The following is a 15,268-nucleotide window of genomic DNA, read 5'->3' as shown; positions in this document are numbered from 1 at the left end:
ACAGAACTTCCACCAGTAACAGCACAGTAATTAATGCTATCTCAGTTAATGCTACCTCAAAATACTTCCCAAAACCTTCAGCAGAACACACAGGTCGGCAGTGCTGTCACAGTTACCTGTGTCTTCAGACAGTGCTGCTCACCAGAACTGCAAAAACAACGGAGAAAAAAACCTGCCAAGACTAAAAGGCACCTTCACAGAACATACAATCCCAGAGACACAGCTCTACTGAGAAATTCAACACTACGTACAAAGCAATTCACATTTTATTTTAAATCGCAATAAACTGTACAAAAATGTTTCATTCTTGCCAAAAATAACAGTAGTATTTTCAATCTTACTTCTAGACAAACAAACAAACTCTTATGTTAATCTGTCCTGGGTGAGTTTACAAATAAACATAAAATAGGATGTCGGGAGGGAGCGAACAGATACAGATGTTTGTGGAATACATTTTTAGTGGCTCTCAGGAATTCCAATACTCCAGCCATGCCTGTTAAAAGCCTGAAGAAATCAAGGGTTTGTGTCTCACACAAAGGAATGTAAAGAGGGGGGATGACTCTGCCAAGGACACTGTAAATGTACCCCTGTGTCACTGACAGTCACTCACACCAGAACTGCCCCTCACAGGGCTCGTGCAACACCTGAACCACCCTCCCAAATGCCACTGAAACACACACCAAAGACTCCTCTGAAAAGAAAACTGTTCTCGAAAAGAATAAAATCCTAAGTAACAGAACTTAAACGGATTATACTCCTTTGAATCTTCCGGGGGTTTTTTTTTCCCTCAACCTAATTCCTCAGTGAGTATGTAACAGCCCCATCAGACCTACAACCATCAGGTACGTTTCCCATGATGCAATGAAGTAAAGGAGCACCTTGGGTAAGCCAGTCAGGTGTAGAAAGCCCCTCTGCCAAGAGCATGGGCTTATTTTCAGGCTTGATTTTGTTTGCCGAACACATTTAGTGCGGACTAACAACACATAATTTAGGTCACTGACCACAGTTTCTTCAGTCCCAGGCCTAAAATGGAAACACAATTGCAGGGATGTTTTTCACATTTCACTTTTTTTTTCCCCCCCAGCTTTGAAACCTAAGTTAAGAACAAGCTGTTTCAACAGACTGGTTAGAGCTTAAAAAATTAAGCGTTTTCCGTTACTTCAGAATTGTTTGGGGGAATACCGTCTTCTTGACATTCTACTTTATCCGGATAGAGTTTAATGTAGGTGTCCACCATCAAATCTAAGTCGTGTTTTATGTCAAAGTTTATGTTCAGCAGGGCCAGGTTGCTGGACCTGTGCTCTGTCAAGGTGTTTTTCAGGTAGGCCTTTAAGCGCTTCCGCCCTATCCCGTATTTTTCATTCTCCACCTTCATCAGTGGAAGGATGCACAGGACCTTAAGCAGTGCATAAACATTGGGGAAAAACTTTATGTCAGGCAAGTGAAGTGCTTCATAAATAGTAGCTGGAAGTTCAATGTCTTTCCCCCTGTGCTTCCACTTGATTCTCCAGCAGTGCAGCTCAGCAGACAGCGTGTCTGGATTAGGCAAGTCATTTTTGAACATGTCGGCGTGGTGCTCCTCCGACGTGTTGAATTTGAGCTGCCCCATGACCGAGGGCACTAAAGATAAACACTTAAGAGCTTTCAGATGTTGTTCTGAGAATATATCTTTGAGCTCTTGGATAATATGCTCCACTGTGGGGACACTCAGGATTTCTTTGTAGTAGTTTTCTGACGTTATATCGGGGTCGAAGTTCCCCTGTTGTGCGCGGCGGAATTTTCCCGGCAGCTTAATTTGTACGTCCAGTTTCGTAGCCAAATTTGTTGCTTCCTCGAACCAAAATTCATGGTAAACTTCAATGTGCTCCATCACCTCGTTCAGGGAGTGCAACACTGCCGTTAGGCTGCCAGCTGCAAAGAACACGTCTGACGTCTGGCCTTGGAGGTTCCTCCCGAACGCCCTCGTGAAAGACAGGACGTTTTTCATGATGACGATGGTGACGATGAAATCAAAGTCTGTCAGGGCACTGCAGAGCACAAACGCTCGGCCAGCGATGAAGTTGTTCCACCTGACAGTCGAGTCGCTGCTCACGGCGTCCAAGCACAGCACCAGGGCCTGCATGAGGTCCACCAGCACCTCAAAGGTGTCGTGCCTGCCCGTCCACTGGGAGCGGCAGATCTGCTTCAGCTCATTGCCCTTCTCCTCATTGTCCTGAAAGAGAGCAGAAATGGTGTTGTCCAGTTCTACCAGTAACTCTGGAGACTGGTTAAAGAGACGGCAAACTTCTTCCATTGTTCCCAGTGCAACGGAAACACCGACCACGGGAACGGATTTTGCCAGCCAGACGTTTAAGGCACACGAGGAACACAGCGTATACACAGCCTGGGGATACCTCTCCAAGAGTCTCATAGCCACCGCTTTCATTTTAGAAGCAAACCCACTGGAGACAATGTAGGCTTGACCCCGACAGTACTCCATGTTTAGACCCCACTTTTCAGTAATAGTTGTGTGGAATTTAACAGCCAACATGTCGGGATCGGCCTCGTACGGCAAAAACCCTACGAATTCTTCTCTCAGGTTGTGAGAGTCGTCCACAAACCTCACCAGCACCGGCAAATGCTCCTCTCCTGCTATGTCCACTACTTCATCCGTGACAATGGAGAAGAAGTGTGAGTCTCTGACCTCCCTCAGGGTCTCCTCTCTGACACAGTTCTCGCAGATCTCGAGCATTTGTTTCTGCTGGGTTTTGGAGCAGTACTCGAGGTTGACCGCAGTCATCTCGAACCGCTTCCTCAGGACCTCATCACCACCGTTTATCCTGTACTCCAGCAGAGCCTGAAAGTTGTCCGAGGCAAAAATACCTTCTGGAAGCTCATCAACAGTATGGCCGTCCAAAGGGATATTTTGTTTCCCCATTAGGATCAAGATTTCAAACAGTGATTTAAGGTAATCCTTGTTTTCTCTCTCCTCCAGTGTCAAGGGAACAGCCTCTTCCTCCTGTCCTTGCCCTCCTTCCTCTGAGACAGTATTTTGGGCATTGCTTTCGTTGCACACTTGAGTTGCCTGTTGCTGTTCAAAGGCTTCATCAACTGCAAAATGAGAAATACCATCGGTGTCCACAATAAGACACAGCATTTACTTCCCCCTTACTAAACCCATTACCTTTAAGTTACCAGAGGAGAATGTTTCCAGTTTAAAAGTGAACGAGTAGTTTGGAAAGAGTTTGTACACGTACAAACTAATAGTTATGTGTCCTGTATTACCCTGTCAGCTTTAGTAAATGAAGTTTTTATGATCTCAATTATTTTTGCCCACTTACTCTTTTGCTGCTTCAGTGTTCTTATTTCCTCTTCACTCTTAAAGAAAAACAAAGAACTCATATTGATGATAATGTCCCGCACAGGATCTTAACTATTAACACATCAAGATCAGATACAAATATTGTAGATAAGACCAGATAATATTTACCAGAAAGTGCTAGAAAGTCTAAGACAAGGAGGTTTCTACAGGTAGTGTTTTGCTGCCATTACCTGTATCTGCTAACTACATTAAATTAGTCTGTTACTACTGCTAACATTCCCACGCTTACATTAGAAGTTTCTTCAATATGTATTTTATAATTTTATAATTTTTAGTAAATAGATTCTCTTTTCACAATTCCTCCTTTCGCAACTTTTTACTTTCTTTCGTTTTCCTTTTTTATTTTCTTTTGATATCACAGCAATAATTTTACATCGAAAGACTCACCAGCTCTTTTATCCTTTTCCTGTACCTGCTGTGGGGTTTGTTCAGGTGACTGGTGAGGTCAAATATCGTTGGCACAGCGTTATCCCGCAGAACCGTCCTGTAGGGGCTCTGGAAGCAAACACAGACTTAACATAAAAAAAATTTAAAAATTCAACATTCTGCATAAAAAGACATTTATGCAACGGAAAGGAAACATTTTGTTACTGTTGTGTGTTGGGTTTTATCACTTATTTCACAATTCTAGAAAATATCCACTAAACATTTTCACTGTGAAAATGTTCTATTGCTTCTTTAAGTAGAACTATGAATTCCACAAAACACTACTGTGAAAGATTATATTGAAGGGAAATATATCTGTGAATAGAGCAGAAGGAAGAAAAGACTTGTAGATGGTCATGAGGAAAGAACTGCAGCGAAGGCCAGTGTTCCACAAACCCCTTAAACCAGCAAGGGCAGCTGTTTCTCTCTCCCCCAGCTGCTCATTTCCACCTCACCCTTTGTGCCAACAGCTGGGAGCCTCCGTGGTGTCACACCACGACAACATTAACACCAAGAAATTCATTTTCCCAGTGACCAATTACCCAGGAGCTCAAAGATTAAAAGGCAGAGCATTCTCAGGAAAAACGTTACGTTTTCCAAGGTGCAATAAATAATTGCTTGTTTTCACTCACACTTCTGCATATCATAGAAGTCTCGAAATGTTTAGCACACAGTCTGTAATGTTTGTTGAGTTGATCTGGAGTTTTATCTTCTAAGTCTGCCCTTCGACAGTTCTCTACCCATCTCTGGCACCTGCACGTGAGCAAAGGAATTAGAGAGTCTTAAGATAAAACAAAATCCTTTCCAATTTCAAACCACACTCAAAATTGCAGGTTAAGCAGCTTCGAGGAAGGAAGGAAGCAAATATCACGTAAAAATCACAAAAAAATTCAGCCTTAAGCACCTACTGTTTGTCAGGAAAGAGGTAACCGGTATGTATTGCCCTATGCCTGTGCACCTTCCAAAACTGTGAGCATCCAGTTAAACCAAGCATTCCCATCCCCAGCCCTCCCGGACCTCTCCATCCCCGGGACCAGCACCAGTCCCATTCCCGGCTGTCCCAGAGCACTCCATCCCCGGGACCCTTCCCGTTCCCCTTCCCGGAGCTCTCCATCCCCGTTCCCCTTCCCGGAGCTCTCCATCCCCGGGACCCTTCCCGTTGCCATTCGCGGAGCACTCCGCCCCCCAGGACCGCTCCCTTTCCCGGAGCTCTCCATCCCCGTTCCCGTTCCCACGGTCAGAGCTCTCCATCCCCGGGACTTTCCCATTCCCGGAGCTCTCCATCCCCGTTCCCGTTCCCATGGCCGGAGCTCTCCATCCCCGTTCCCGTTCCCACGGCCGGAGCTCTCCATCCCCGTTCCCGTTCCCACGGTCAGAGCTCTCCATCCCCGTTCCCATTCCCGGAGCTCTCCATCCCCGTTCCCATTCCCGGAGCTCTCCATCCCCGTTCCCGTTCCCGGAGCTCTCCATCCCCGTTCCCGTTCCCGGAGCTCTCCATCCCCGTTCCCGTTCCCGGAGCTCTCCATCCCCGTTCCCGTTCCCATTCCCGGAGCTCTCCATCCCCGTTCCCGTTCCCATTCCCGGAGCTCTCCATCCCCGTTCCCGTTCCCATTCCCGGAGCTCTCCATCCCCGTTCCCGTTCCCATTCCCGGAGCTCTCCATCCCCGTTCCCGTTCCCATTCCCGGAGCTCTCCATCCCCGTTCCCGTTCCCATTCCCGGAGCTCTCCATCCCCGTTCCCGTTCCCATTCCCGGAGCTCTCCATCCCCGTTCCCGTTCCCATTCCCGGAGCTCTCCATCCCCGTTCCCGTTCCCATTCCCGGAGCTCTCCATCCCCGTTCCCGTTCCCACGGCCGGAGTTCTCCATCCCCGTTCCCATTCCCGGAGCTCTCCATCCATCCCCGTTCCCGTTCCCACGGCCGGAGCTCTCCATCCCCGTTCCTGTTCCCACGGCCGGAGCTCTCCATCCCCGTTCCTGTTCCCGTTCCCACGGCCGGAGCTCTCCATCCCCGTTCCCGTTCCCGTTCCCACGGCCAGAGCTCTCCATCCATCCCCGTTCCCGTTCCCGTTCCCACGGCCGGAGCTCTCCATCCATCCCCGTTCCCGGAGCTCTCCATCCATCCCCGTTCCCGTTCCCACGACCGGAGCTCTCCATCCATCCCCATCCCCGTTCCCGTTCCCGTTCCCGTTCCCACGGCCGGAGCTCTCCGCCCCCGCGGCCGCCCCGCCCGGCGCAGGCGCGGGGCCCGCCCGCTGCCGCAGCCCCGCGGGCGGCAGAGCGAGCGCGGCCGCGGGCAGGGCCGAGCTGCGGGCACCGGCACGGCGGTGAGCGGCAGGGAGGCCGGGCGGAGGAGGGCGGAGGACGGCGGGAGGGAGGGAAGGACGGAGGGAGGGGGGCGCCTGCCCGCCGCGGTGCCGCCCGGCCGGGCCGAGGGCAGAGCCGGGCGCTGCGGGGCCCCGCCGCGGGCTCACCTGGCCGGGTCCCGCGGGAAGCGGAAGAAGGCCAGGTCGGACTGGGTGCTCTTGCGGGTGCAGTTGGGCGCGGCGCAGAAGTTCGGCATGGTGGCCGCTGCCCCTTTAAAGGCGCGCAGGGCGGGCGGGCCGGAGGGGCCGCGGCAGCTCCACAGTGCTGTGAGCGGCCCGGAGGAGTCAGCGCCGCGCCGGGGCCGCCTCCTTCCCACAGTGCCCCGCGCCGCGGGCACCGCGCCGCGCCCGCGCCTGCGCTCGACGGGCCCTTGCCGGGCCCCCTGCGCATGCGCGGCGGGACCGCGCTGTGTTCCGGTGTGTGCGCCCTCAGAGCGGCGTACGGCCGGGTCGGGTCCGGGCAGCGCTCCGGCGGGGTTTGCCCCTCTTTCACACCCAGAATCGCGGGATCACTGAGCTTGGAAAAGACCTCTGAGGCCATCGAGTCCGACCCGTGACCAAAACACCTCCCTGTCAACTAAACTGTGCCACTGAGCGTCATGGAATCGTGGAATCAACCGGGTTGGAAGAGACCTCCGAGGTCATCGAGTTCAACCCTTGATCCAACCCCGCCGTGGTTCCCAGACCATGGCACGCAGTGCCACATCCGGTCTCATCTTAAAAACCTCCAGGGACGGCAAATCCGCCGCTTCCCTGGGCAGCCCATTCCAATGTCCATGTCCACGCAAATCCACCACTTCCCTGGGCAGCCCATTCCAATGTCCATGTCCACGCAAATCCACCACTTCCCTGGGCAGCCCATTCCAATGTCAGTGTCCACGTCCAGGCTTTGCTTAAATGCCCCTGGGGGTGTTTGTGTTCCGTTATTATTATTATCATCCGTAATAACACTGAAAATATACAGTGTAATAATAATAATAAAAATAAGTGGCGTAAAAATAAAAATATGGTGTAATAATACTGAAAATTATTAAATTAAATTAAATTATTAAAGCAACCCATTCTGTGTGTTTCTGGACATGAGCTGCCTGTCTCCTTCCCAGGGTGCGAGTCAGGATGCCTTTATTGTCTGATTGCCCTGTTGAAGTGTGACAGTGCACTTCCAAACATTTCCCTCCGTTTAACATTTGTTCCCAAGAGAATATTTGAGGTCTGAAATGCTTTCCTGGCTGTTTTCACTGTGACATTCCCTTGCAAGCCTCACAGCCCCGCTGTTGTTGGGATAACCCATGTATCAGAACTAAATGGACACCAGGTTAATCCCACAGAACCCGTTTTCAGGGTTTGTATCCCAGCTCCTCCCTCAAGGTTCACTTTCTGCAAATTAAAGTTAATGACATCTACAACAGCATCAGGAGTTTATCAGACCCAATTCCCGTTGCATTTTCCCAATTTCGCTGGAATCTTTTTATGGTCCTGATTCAAAGAATGATGGTTTCCGTAGGTTTTCCATCAGGTTTCACTCTGAAACGGTCACATCACCATGAAGGGGTTAAGAGTGAGAGGGTCTGAACCATCTTTTCTTTCCCTTGATTGCTTGCTGGCTTTATTTGTCTGCACAAGCCTTGCTAATTAATCCCCAGTGTTGAGATCCTCCAGCACAGGAACTTTTGCCCAAAGCTGCTCTGGGAACTGCTCAGTGACAGCAATATCAGCCTCTTTGCTTTGCAAATGCTTTCGTTTCCCATTGCTGTTTTCACCCTGCAACAATACTGTAAGTTTACTTAAACTGTCACTTGCAAGGTGTTCCGGGACCAGTGTAATTTCTGGTATTTATATTAGGATTATTTATATTTTTAATCATTAATGTTCTCTCGCTCCCCCAGCACCTATAGCACTTGAGAGAGAAGGTGCCAGCTGCCCTAAAATCCCAGGCTAATCAGGTCCCAGAGGGGCTGAATTCTGCCAGTTGCTGGTCTGGGACACGTTCTTTGAGTGGCAGCAGTTTGTCAGAGATACCCAGGGTTTGTAGTGTGGCCACAGATAAGGACTGAAGTGGCTCAGAGGAGTGATAACGTTAATATTTCCCCTTATCCTGAGGCTTCCTATCCCAAGGAGTGGCTTTGCTTCCTCCCCAGCCGGTTTATGTGTTCCTTGCCAACACAGCACACCACAGAGGGTGGAGGTTTGCATCTGCCTCCCCAGATTGCAGAGGGTACCAGCTTCAATTCCCCTGATATGCTGCAGAACGACACAAGGAAGGGATTTTTGTCATTATCCGAGGTTACATAATCGAGATTTTGCCTCGGTGTAGCAAAGTATTTAAATAGATGCTCAACTGGATACACAGTGGCATTTTGATGTCTTTTCGAGCCTTGCTGAATTTAGATACTTTGAGCTCAGTAGCTGTTAGGATTTGTAAAATAGATTTGTTTGTTGAATATAATACTTATTATAATAGAGGGGGGGAAGTATCTATTGACTGGCAGCACAAAGCTATCTCCAGTGAAAGCAGCTCACATATCCGTGTGGATTTAAATGCAAATAGATCCGGGTGACAATCTCCGTCTGACAAGGCTGTGTGTAAAAGGCTCCTCTGGCAAGGTGCCAGTGCCCGAACATTGCCGAGGCTCCCGCTCTGCTCTGAGCCGGGGGGGAAATGGGATGGGATGGGATGGGAGGGCGATGAGGAAGAGGGGATTTAGGAGCGGTGCGAGGGCAACAGAATGAAGCTAAAATAGAGATGCTTGTGCCAGGAGGACATCTCGAGTCACTGGCCAGCCTGTCGAGATTTACCGCGCTGTGAGAACAACAGGGAACAGCCAGGGAGAAAGTGTCCATCGGCGAGAGCCGGAGAGCCCGGCCCGGGGCGCCCTGGGATGGTTTTCCAGCCGTTTCTTGCAGGCGTTTTCACGGATGGGATTTTTTAAATTTTTTTTTTTTTTTTTTTTTTAATACTTCCTCGCTGCAACAATTTTGTGCAGTCACGAATCGGGCGCATTGGCTTCCAGCTGCACCCCGGAGGCAGTTTATTTTCTGTTTCTAGTCTGGACTGAGGGCTTTTAAATAGATACCGTTTACTGGTTTTTTGTTTTTTTTTTTTCGTGGAAATGCGCAGGAAGGCGAGTGCTAACGGCTGTGAGATGCAGCAGAGGGCCGGCGGCGGGGTCCTGGGGCGCGGAGCCCCCGCAGCGCTGGGAGGGGGCCGGAGGTGCGGGATCTGTTCCCTTTGTTGTTCGCTCACACGCGGTTCGCCGCAGCCCCGCGCGCCTCCTGCGCCGCTTTTAACTCAGGAAGCTGGAGACGACCAATAGCCGCCCGGGGTTTTGCTCCAGGAGCGGCGGTGGGATGTCAATCCCTGAAATTTTGGATTCCGGGACGAGCGGGAGCCCCGGCCCGCGCAGAGGACACGCGCGGTGTTTTGTCCGCTCCGGATGCCCGTAGCCGCCCGCCGGGGCCATGGCGGGACGGTCGGCGCCGCTCCGGGAGACACGGAGAGAACTACAGCTCCCGGCGTGCTCCGCGCCGCCGCGCACGCGCTCCGCGCCATCTTGGCACCCGCTCTTCCATCTCCTCGCTGTCGCGGGGCGGCGGAGACTACAACTGCCGGCGTGCCCCGCGGCGCGCCCGCATGCGCAGCGCGCCTCTGCGCCATCTTGGCTCGGGGAAGCGCCGCCGCCACCGCCACCAAACAAACCGGAGCGCGGCCCCGGGAACGGGAGCGGAGGGTCCTGCCGCCGCCGCGCCTCCCATGAGCCGGGCACGGCCGGCCAGGTGGGTCCCGCGCCCCGCAGTGCTCCGCCGCCGGGGCACGGGTAGCTGCGCTCCCCCGGACGGCGCGGACCCGCCGCCCCCCCCGAGCCCGGGGCAGCGCCCCGTCCACGCCCGGCGCGGGCAGCAGCGCCCGCTCCCCCCTCCCTCCTTCCCTCCCTCCCTCCCTCCCTCCCTGCATGCTTCCCCCGAGCCCGGCGGGGCATAGCGCCCAGGGGCCGGGGAGGGCGGGCGGGGAGTGCCCAGGAGGCGCCCTGGTGAGAGACCGACCCTCCCTCCGTCCGTCCGTCCGTCCGTCCTTCCGTCCAGCCCCGCGCTCGGAGCCGCGGCGGCGGCGCCCGGGCTTTTGTTCCCGGTGCCACCACCCCCCGCCCCCCGGCGTGCCGAGCCCCCGGCTCCTCTTTTCCCCTCCGTTCCCTGCGGTGCAGCGGGAGGCGCTCCCGCCCCGCCGCCCCCGGTCCGCGGTGCGCTGGGGCCGGGAGGCGCTCCCGCCTTCGGTCGGTCGGTGTTTTCTGGGGGGAAGGGGCTGGCGTTGGTGCGCGGAAAGCGGGGATTTTCACGGTGCTTTTGCCACGCTGCCGTATAATGGGCTGGTGCAAAATGCGTGCCCCGGGGCTAAGGGGAGCGTGCGGGAGAGTTCCCGCAGTAGGTGCTTGTGCATAACGAGGGGGAGGAGGCTGAGCGGCGATACCGGGAGCGGCGGGGAAGAGCCTCGAGGAGGAGGCGGGGAACTCGGTAAAAAGGCTCGGGCGATGATCTGAGCGAGAGGGTGTAGGAAGTCCGTACCCTCGGGAAACTGCCGGATTCCTGCGGGCCGTTGCAAAGGATGGAGCGAGCGTGTCCGGGAGTCGGGAGCGGGCTGAGAGGAGCCCGCGTTCATCGGCTTGGGAAATCGATACGTTACGGACTTGGACTCACAGCGTTTCTGTTCCTTTTCCAGCGAGGCTGAGCTGTGTGGGAGCAGGGACGCGAGGGAAGGATGCCTGTGGTGTGGCCAACCCTGCTGGACCTCAGCAGGGATGAGTGCAAGAGGATCCTGCGCAAACTGGGTACAGTAAGATGCAATTTGTGGCTCTCTGTGTTTGCCCTTCTGAGATTTGCCTGCCTGCTGCTTCCATGGAATAATTCACCTACAGGCAACTTGCAAGCAGTGTCCTGCATCTTCCACGTGTCATTGGTTTGACAGCCCTGGCTCAAAATGTTAAAATGAGGTTTGGTAGATATTCTCAGCCCCAGCAAAGTGAATGGAGGGGAGTGGTTTTGGTTTGGTCCAATCTCCCGTGGATGTCCTGGTTGCAGTGTTGCACTGCTGAGGTTTTTTTTTGCCACTGTTATCATGCAACAAGATGCTCTGTGAGAGGAGAGTCTTTGGGGTTCTTTTTTGTTTTGTTTCCCCCCCCCCTTCCCCCAGTTCTGTGTTTAGACACCTTGTTGTACCCAAAAAATATATCGTGGAACCCTGGCTTAACTGGCACTGTAGGACTGAGTTCAAGTGTTAAAGTTACTACTGTGGAGACTTAAAACAGGGGGGGAAAGAAATGGTGCTGGTTTGTGATCTGCAGTGACACACGTCAGGGCAGGGGGAGAACCATGTCCTGGCTCAGCTGCCACAGCCACAGGAGCTCTTTGTATTGTTTCAAATGTAGCTCAGTGTCTGAGCCCCCTGCCCAAGGCATGGGTACTGGGACGTGGTTTTGTGCTCTGCCCTCGTGGGTCTGTGTGTATGAGGAGAGATGCTTTTGTATTTTGTAAAGTAATAAAAACGTTTGCTCTTTCCTCAAGCATCCTCTTTTGGCTGGCACAGGAGAGAGAATCCTTTGTTAGACCTTTGGTCAGATCCAGAACAGTTGGTTTTGAGTTCTTGGGGCTGAGTTTATTTAATTAAGGGGGTTTCTTGCCAGTTAAATGATGTATAATACTAGAAGGGAAGAAAAAAAAGCCTGAGATTTCTTTTGAGATTTCACTCTGAGGACCATGATGTTGGAGATGATGTCAGGAAGAAAGCTGAGCTCCCTCTGACTTCCTGTGACCATCAAGTGACAGCTTTTCCTGTTCTCATTTTGCTTGAATGCTCAGAGATGATGTGCTGTGTTTCCTAGCTGTGCCAAGGTTCCCACACGTTGTGAAGCCATCCACTTGATGTTTTGAGAGTTGAGAGTTTATTTTCCCTCCCTTTGCCCTTTTAATTTCATTCCTTGGGAATGTGGGATGTGTATTCTGTTGAAAGGGTGGCACAGATGTCGCACTCAGCCCTGCTATAAGATGGGCATCTCTTAAGGTGACAGCCCTGAGCCTCAAGCAAGGCTTCAGAAGTACAAAAACGAGGAGCAAGTGCAGGATGCCAAAGGCTTTGGGCTGGATGTGCACTCCTGAGTTTTGTGACCGGAGCTGTGCTGGCCGGGAGCGCGGAAAAACCCTCCCCCCGAGCTGCCGGGTGTGCTGGCACAGCCCTGCCCTGCAGCTGAGCCAAGCAGGGCTGCAGCTACACCTCCCTCACTGACATAACCTGGGCCGACAGGAAGGGGAAAAAATTAAAAAAAAGAATCCCTTTTTTTTTGTTCTGCTGGCACGAGGGGGCCCTGCCAGCGGGGCAGGGCTGAGGCAGAGCAGAGCAGCTCTCCCTGCAGACAGGCTGCAGGGCCCTGACCCTCACATCCAGCAACATCCATCTGCTTCCCAGAGCCCTGCTTTCCCAACTCTCTGCACAGCATCCCACTGGGCTGATGGTTCAGCAGCAGCGGGGTTACTCCAGCAGGAGTCAAGTAGGTGAGGCTGGGACACATCCTGAGGTGTGTGGTACCTGCTGCTGCTCCTGGTTATCACTGAGCTGGGTGGTGGTGGCACCTCCCACTGGAAATAATGATATTTCTTTGGGAAACCTGTTTTGGCTGGGTTTTGATGTGTTCTGTGTTGGAAAGAGAGCGCCCCAGTTAGTGATTGCTGCACAGACACAAGCTGGTTAACAGCTCTCTGTAATCTTCACTACCTTCCAAAAGACCAGAATGTGTATTTTTAAAGCTCTAGTGTAGAGGATCTCTATTTATAATGCAGAAGGGAAAAAAAAAAGTCTATCCTTGCTAAATAATTATATGGTTGTGGCTGAGAATTACTTTAAGTTGTTAACAGAGGAAAATCATTAGTATCTTAAATATTGTAACATGCTTGTCTAAATAAATGTTGATATTAGTAATAACCATCGCATTAATTAGCAAATGTTTTATAACTGAAGCTTCAAATGCTTCTGTAGGTCACTCAGCATCCCTGTGCAGGCTGCATAGTTAACCAGAGTGACTCTGCTTTGTGTTTTGGCTGCTTATGCAGGACAGGAGAGCAGGACTTCTTTTCAGCACAATTGCCTGATTTGATTTGTAAATTAGCTCTTTGGAATCCTGAACTGAAAGCTTTTCAGAACAGCATCAGTCTTTTCTTTTGCAAACTTCAGAGGTGTGAGGTTTTGGCCTGCACCTTTTATTCCTGGTTTTGGTTAGCTGGGATCTGTTGTGGGGTTGGTTTAGGTTGGTTGCTGAAATGGGCGAGTCAAATGAGAGGCACATGTATGTCAAGTATGTCGAGTCAAATGTATGTAAGGATCCAAAAGAATTTGTATTTCTGGTTTAAAGCAGGAGTTTTGATGAACGTTTCCTTGAACTGTGTGAAGCTGAGAATAGCAAGTTATTTTTGGCCAATTAGCAGGCTCCATTATTTGCATTAGGTGTATCTTCACCCTGCTCAGTAGGACAAAATTCAGAAGTTTCAGTATCTTTTCCTGTTGTATTTTTTAGAACACCAATGGCATGACATCCCAGTTACCTGGAATTACAAATTTCCTGTAAATCAGAGTTGCGTTTTTGTGAGTTAGTCTTTGTGATGGCTCTAAGTTTCGGAAGAGCTGGATTGTTTCTTTTGAGAGCAGGTTTAATTCAGTGTATTGCATTCTTTTCAGGTGCAAGCAGTTGCACATATCAAGTAAATGGGGATAAAAGATTATGATGATCGTATTTAACAAACTGGAGCTGATGTTCTCCATGCTAATTAAGGAAAGGCGTTACCAAAAATCAAGTTGCTCTTTTGATAGTGTATTTCTTTTCCAGGCCAAGCTTTGCTATGGAATTTGTAATAATGATACATGTTAAAAGATTTCTTTCTCCTACTCCTAGAGAATTCTGAGCTACTCTCCAAACTGGGGGACGGTTTCTTCAAGCTTTTTGCCTGAACTGTCAGCTCAGAGAGAGCTTGACATATTCACTTGGGTTTATAAACCAGATAATCCTCTGTGATGAGACAGTTGTTTCACAGAAATGCTTCATGCTGCAGAGTAATTGACTGAGAGAGCTCTAACTCATCAATCTCTTTTGAAAAGCGCTAAATAATTGGAAGACATGTTCCTCTTAATGATTTTGAAAATTAATAGAATGCTGTCAGTAATGAGGAAAACAGTGTGTGTTTTTTTTCCCCTGTGCTGTGAGCATTAAATAGAACCACCCTTTGCTCTCTTCCCTCAGAGCTGGAGGCCTATGCAGGTGTCATCAGTGCCTTACGTGCGCAGGGAGACCTCACGAAGGAGAAGAAGGATCTTCTGGGAGAACTCTCCAAAGTGCTTAGGTAACCCTGACCTCTTTAAACCAAGAGCCACGGCCTGTTTTCTTTTCTTTGGTGCTTTGTGGCAGTGTTAGAGGACTGCAGCCAGCTCATGGGTGTGTGCTGGCTTGGGGTTCTGTCAAGGTAGGACTCCGAGGTCTTGGAGCACAAGGTGCCTCAAGAACAAAAGCTGCGTGTTCTGGGTGAATTTTTCTGCCATATCCTTTAAATTTGTTGCTCCCATTAGGAGGTTGGATTCTGGCTATTTTGCAGGGATACCCTGTAAGCAGTAATGTTCTTTTTGTTCCTCAGTAATGTTTTGGAGCAATAATACAGTTCACCCTTTCTCCCTGTGACCGCGGAAGTTAAGTGACGATCTCTTGAACATAAATGCTTGCTCTCTTTCCTCTCTGAGGCAGATTAATCATAAGTTTAATTTCAGCTGGAGCTTTTAGATAAATGTTCATGTCTCCCCCTGACTGAAATAAATGGCTGGTTTTCCACAGCATTTCCACGGAGCGACACCGCGCCGAGGTTCGGCGGGCGGTGAATGATGAGCGGCTGACCACCATCGCACACAAGTGAGTCACGGGGCCTTGGTGCCCTGATTGCCACGAGTACCCCTTGGAAAAACCCATTAGGCCTCAGCTGAATGATGGGACTTTGAAGATCGATAGTGGTTTTAAGAACAGTAGTTAAAACAGTGTGTGGGTGAAAGAATTGCTGTGTCAGGTCTACATCAAGGAGTAGAAGCAGTTCTTTAGTACAG

General features: G+C 51.0%; 2 protein-coding genes across 2 annotated transcripts in view; one reads left to right on the top strand and one right to left on the bottom strand.

The window, feature by feature from the left end:
- Positions 1–248: 248 nt before the first annotated feature.
- Positions 249–6,460, bottom strand: THAP12 (THAP domain containing 12). Its single transcript, XM_051779399.1, has 5 exons — positions 6,259–6,460; positions 4,420–4,540; positions 3,749–3,856; positions 3,321–3,357; positions 249–3,090 (listed from the first exon to the last, which is right to left on the bottom strand). The coding sequence occupies exons 1-5, from the start codon at positions 6,345–6,347 to the stop codon at positions 1,142–1,144; spliced, it is 2,304 nt and encodes a 767-aa protein (XP_051635359.1). The 5' UTR covers positions 6,348–6,460; the 3' UTR covers positions 249–1,141.
- A 3,328-nt stretch (positions 6,461–9,788) lies between these two features.
- EMSY (EMSY transcriptional repressor, BRCA2 interacting) overlaps positions 9,789–15,268 on the top strand; it is a 37,483-nt gene continuing 32,003 nt past the window's right edge. Inside the window, 4 exon segments of the mRNA XM_051779456.1 lie at positions 9,789–9,924; positions 10,862–10,970; positions 14,424–14,523; positions 15,006–15,080. Coding sequence (XP_051635416.1) covers positions 10,901–10,970; positions 14,424–14,523; positions 15,006–15,080 — 245 coding nt within the window. The 5' untranslated portion in view covers positions 9,789–9,924; positions 10,862–10,900.

Source organism: Manacus candei, unplaced genomic scaffold, assembly GCF_025592945.1.
Source record: "Manacus candei isolate 608988 ecotype Guabito, Panama unplaced genomic scaffold, ASM2559294v1 h1tg000014l, whole genome shotgun sequence".
In the NCBI taxonomy this organism is placed as follows: domain Eukaryota; kingdom Metazoa; phylum Chordata; class Aves; order Passeriformes; family Pipridae; genus Manacus; species Manacus candei.
The sequence above is the reverse complement of the archived record's forward strand: the minus strand, read 5'-3'. Positions and strand labels throughout refer to the sequence as shown.

What these genes read in the sequence shown, in the direction of transcription:
- THAP12 (XM_051779399.1), bottom strand. Translation starts at nt 6,347, where the DNA reads ATGCCGAACTTCTGCGCCGCGCCCAACTGCACCCGCAAGAGCACCCAG. An exon ending in TTCCCGCGGGACCCGGCCAG is followed by an intron (nt 4,541 to 6,258) that starts GTGAGCCCGCGG and finishes GCTCACGTGCAG; the next exon opens with GTGCCAGAGATGGGTAGAGA. An exon ending in GGAAAAGGATAAAAGAGCTG is followed by an intron (nt 3,358 to 3,748) that starts GTGAGTCTTTCG and finishes TTTTTCTTTAAG; the next exon opens with AGTGAAGAGGAAATAAGAAC.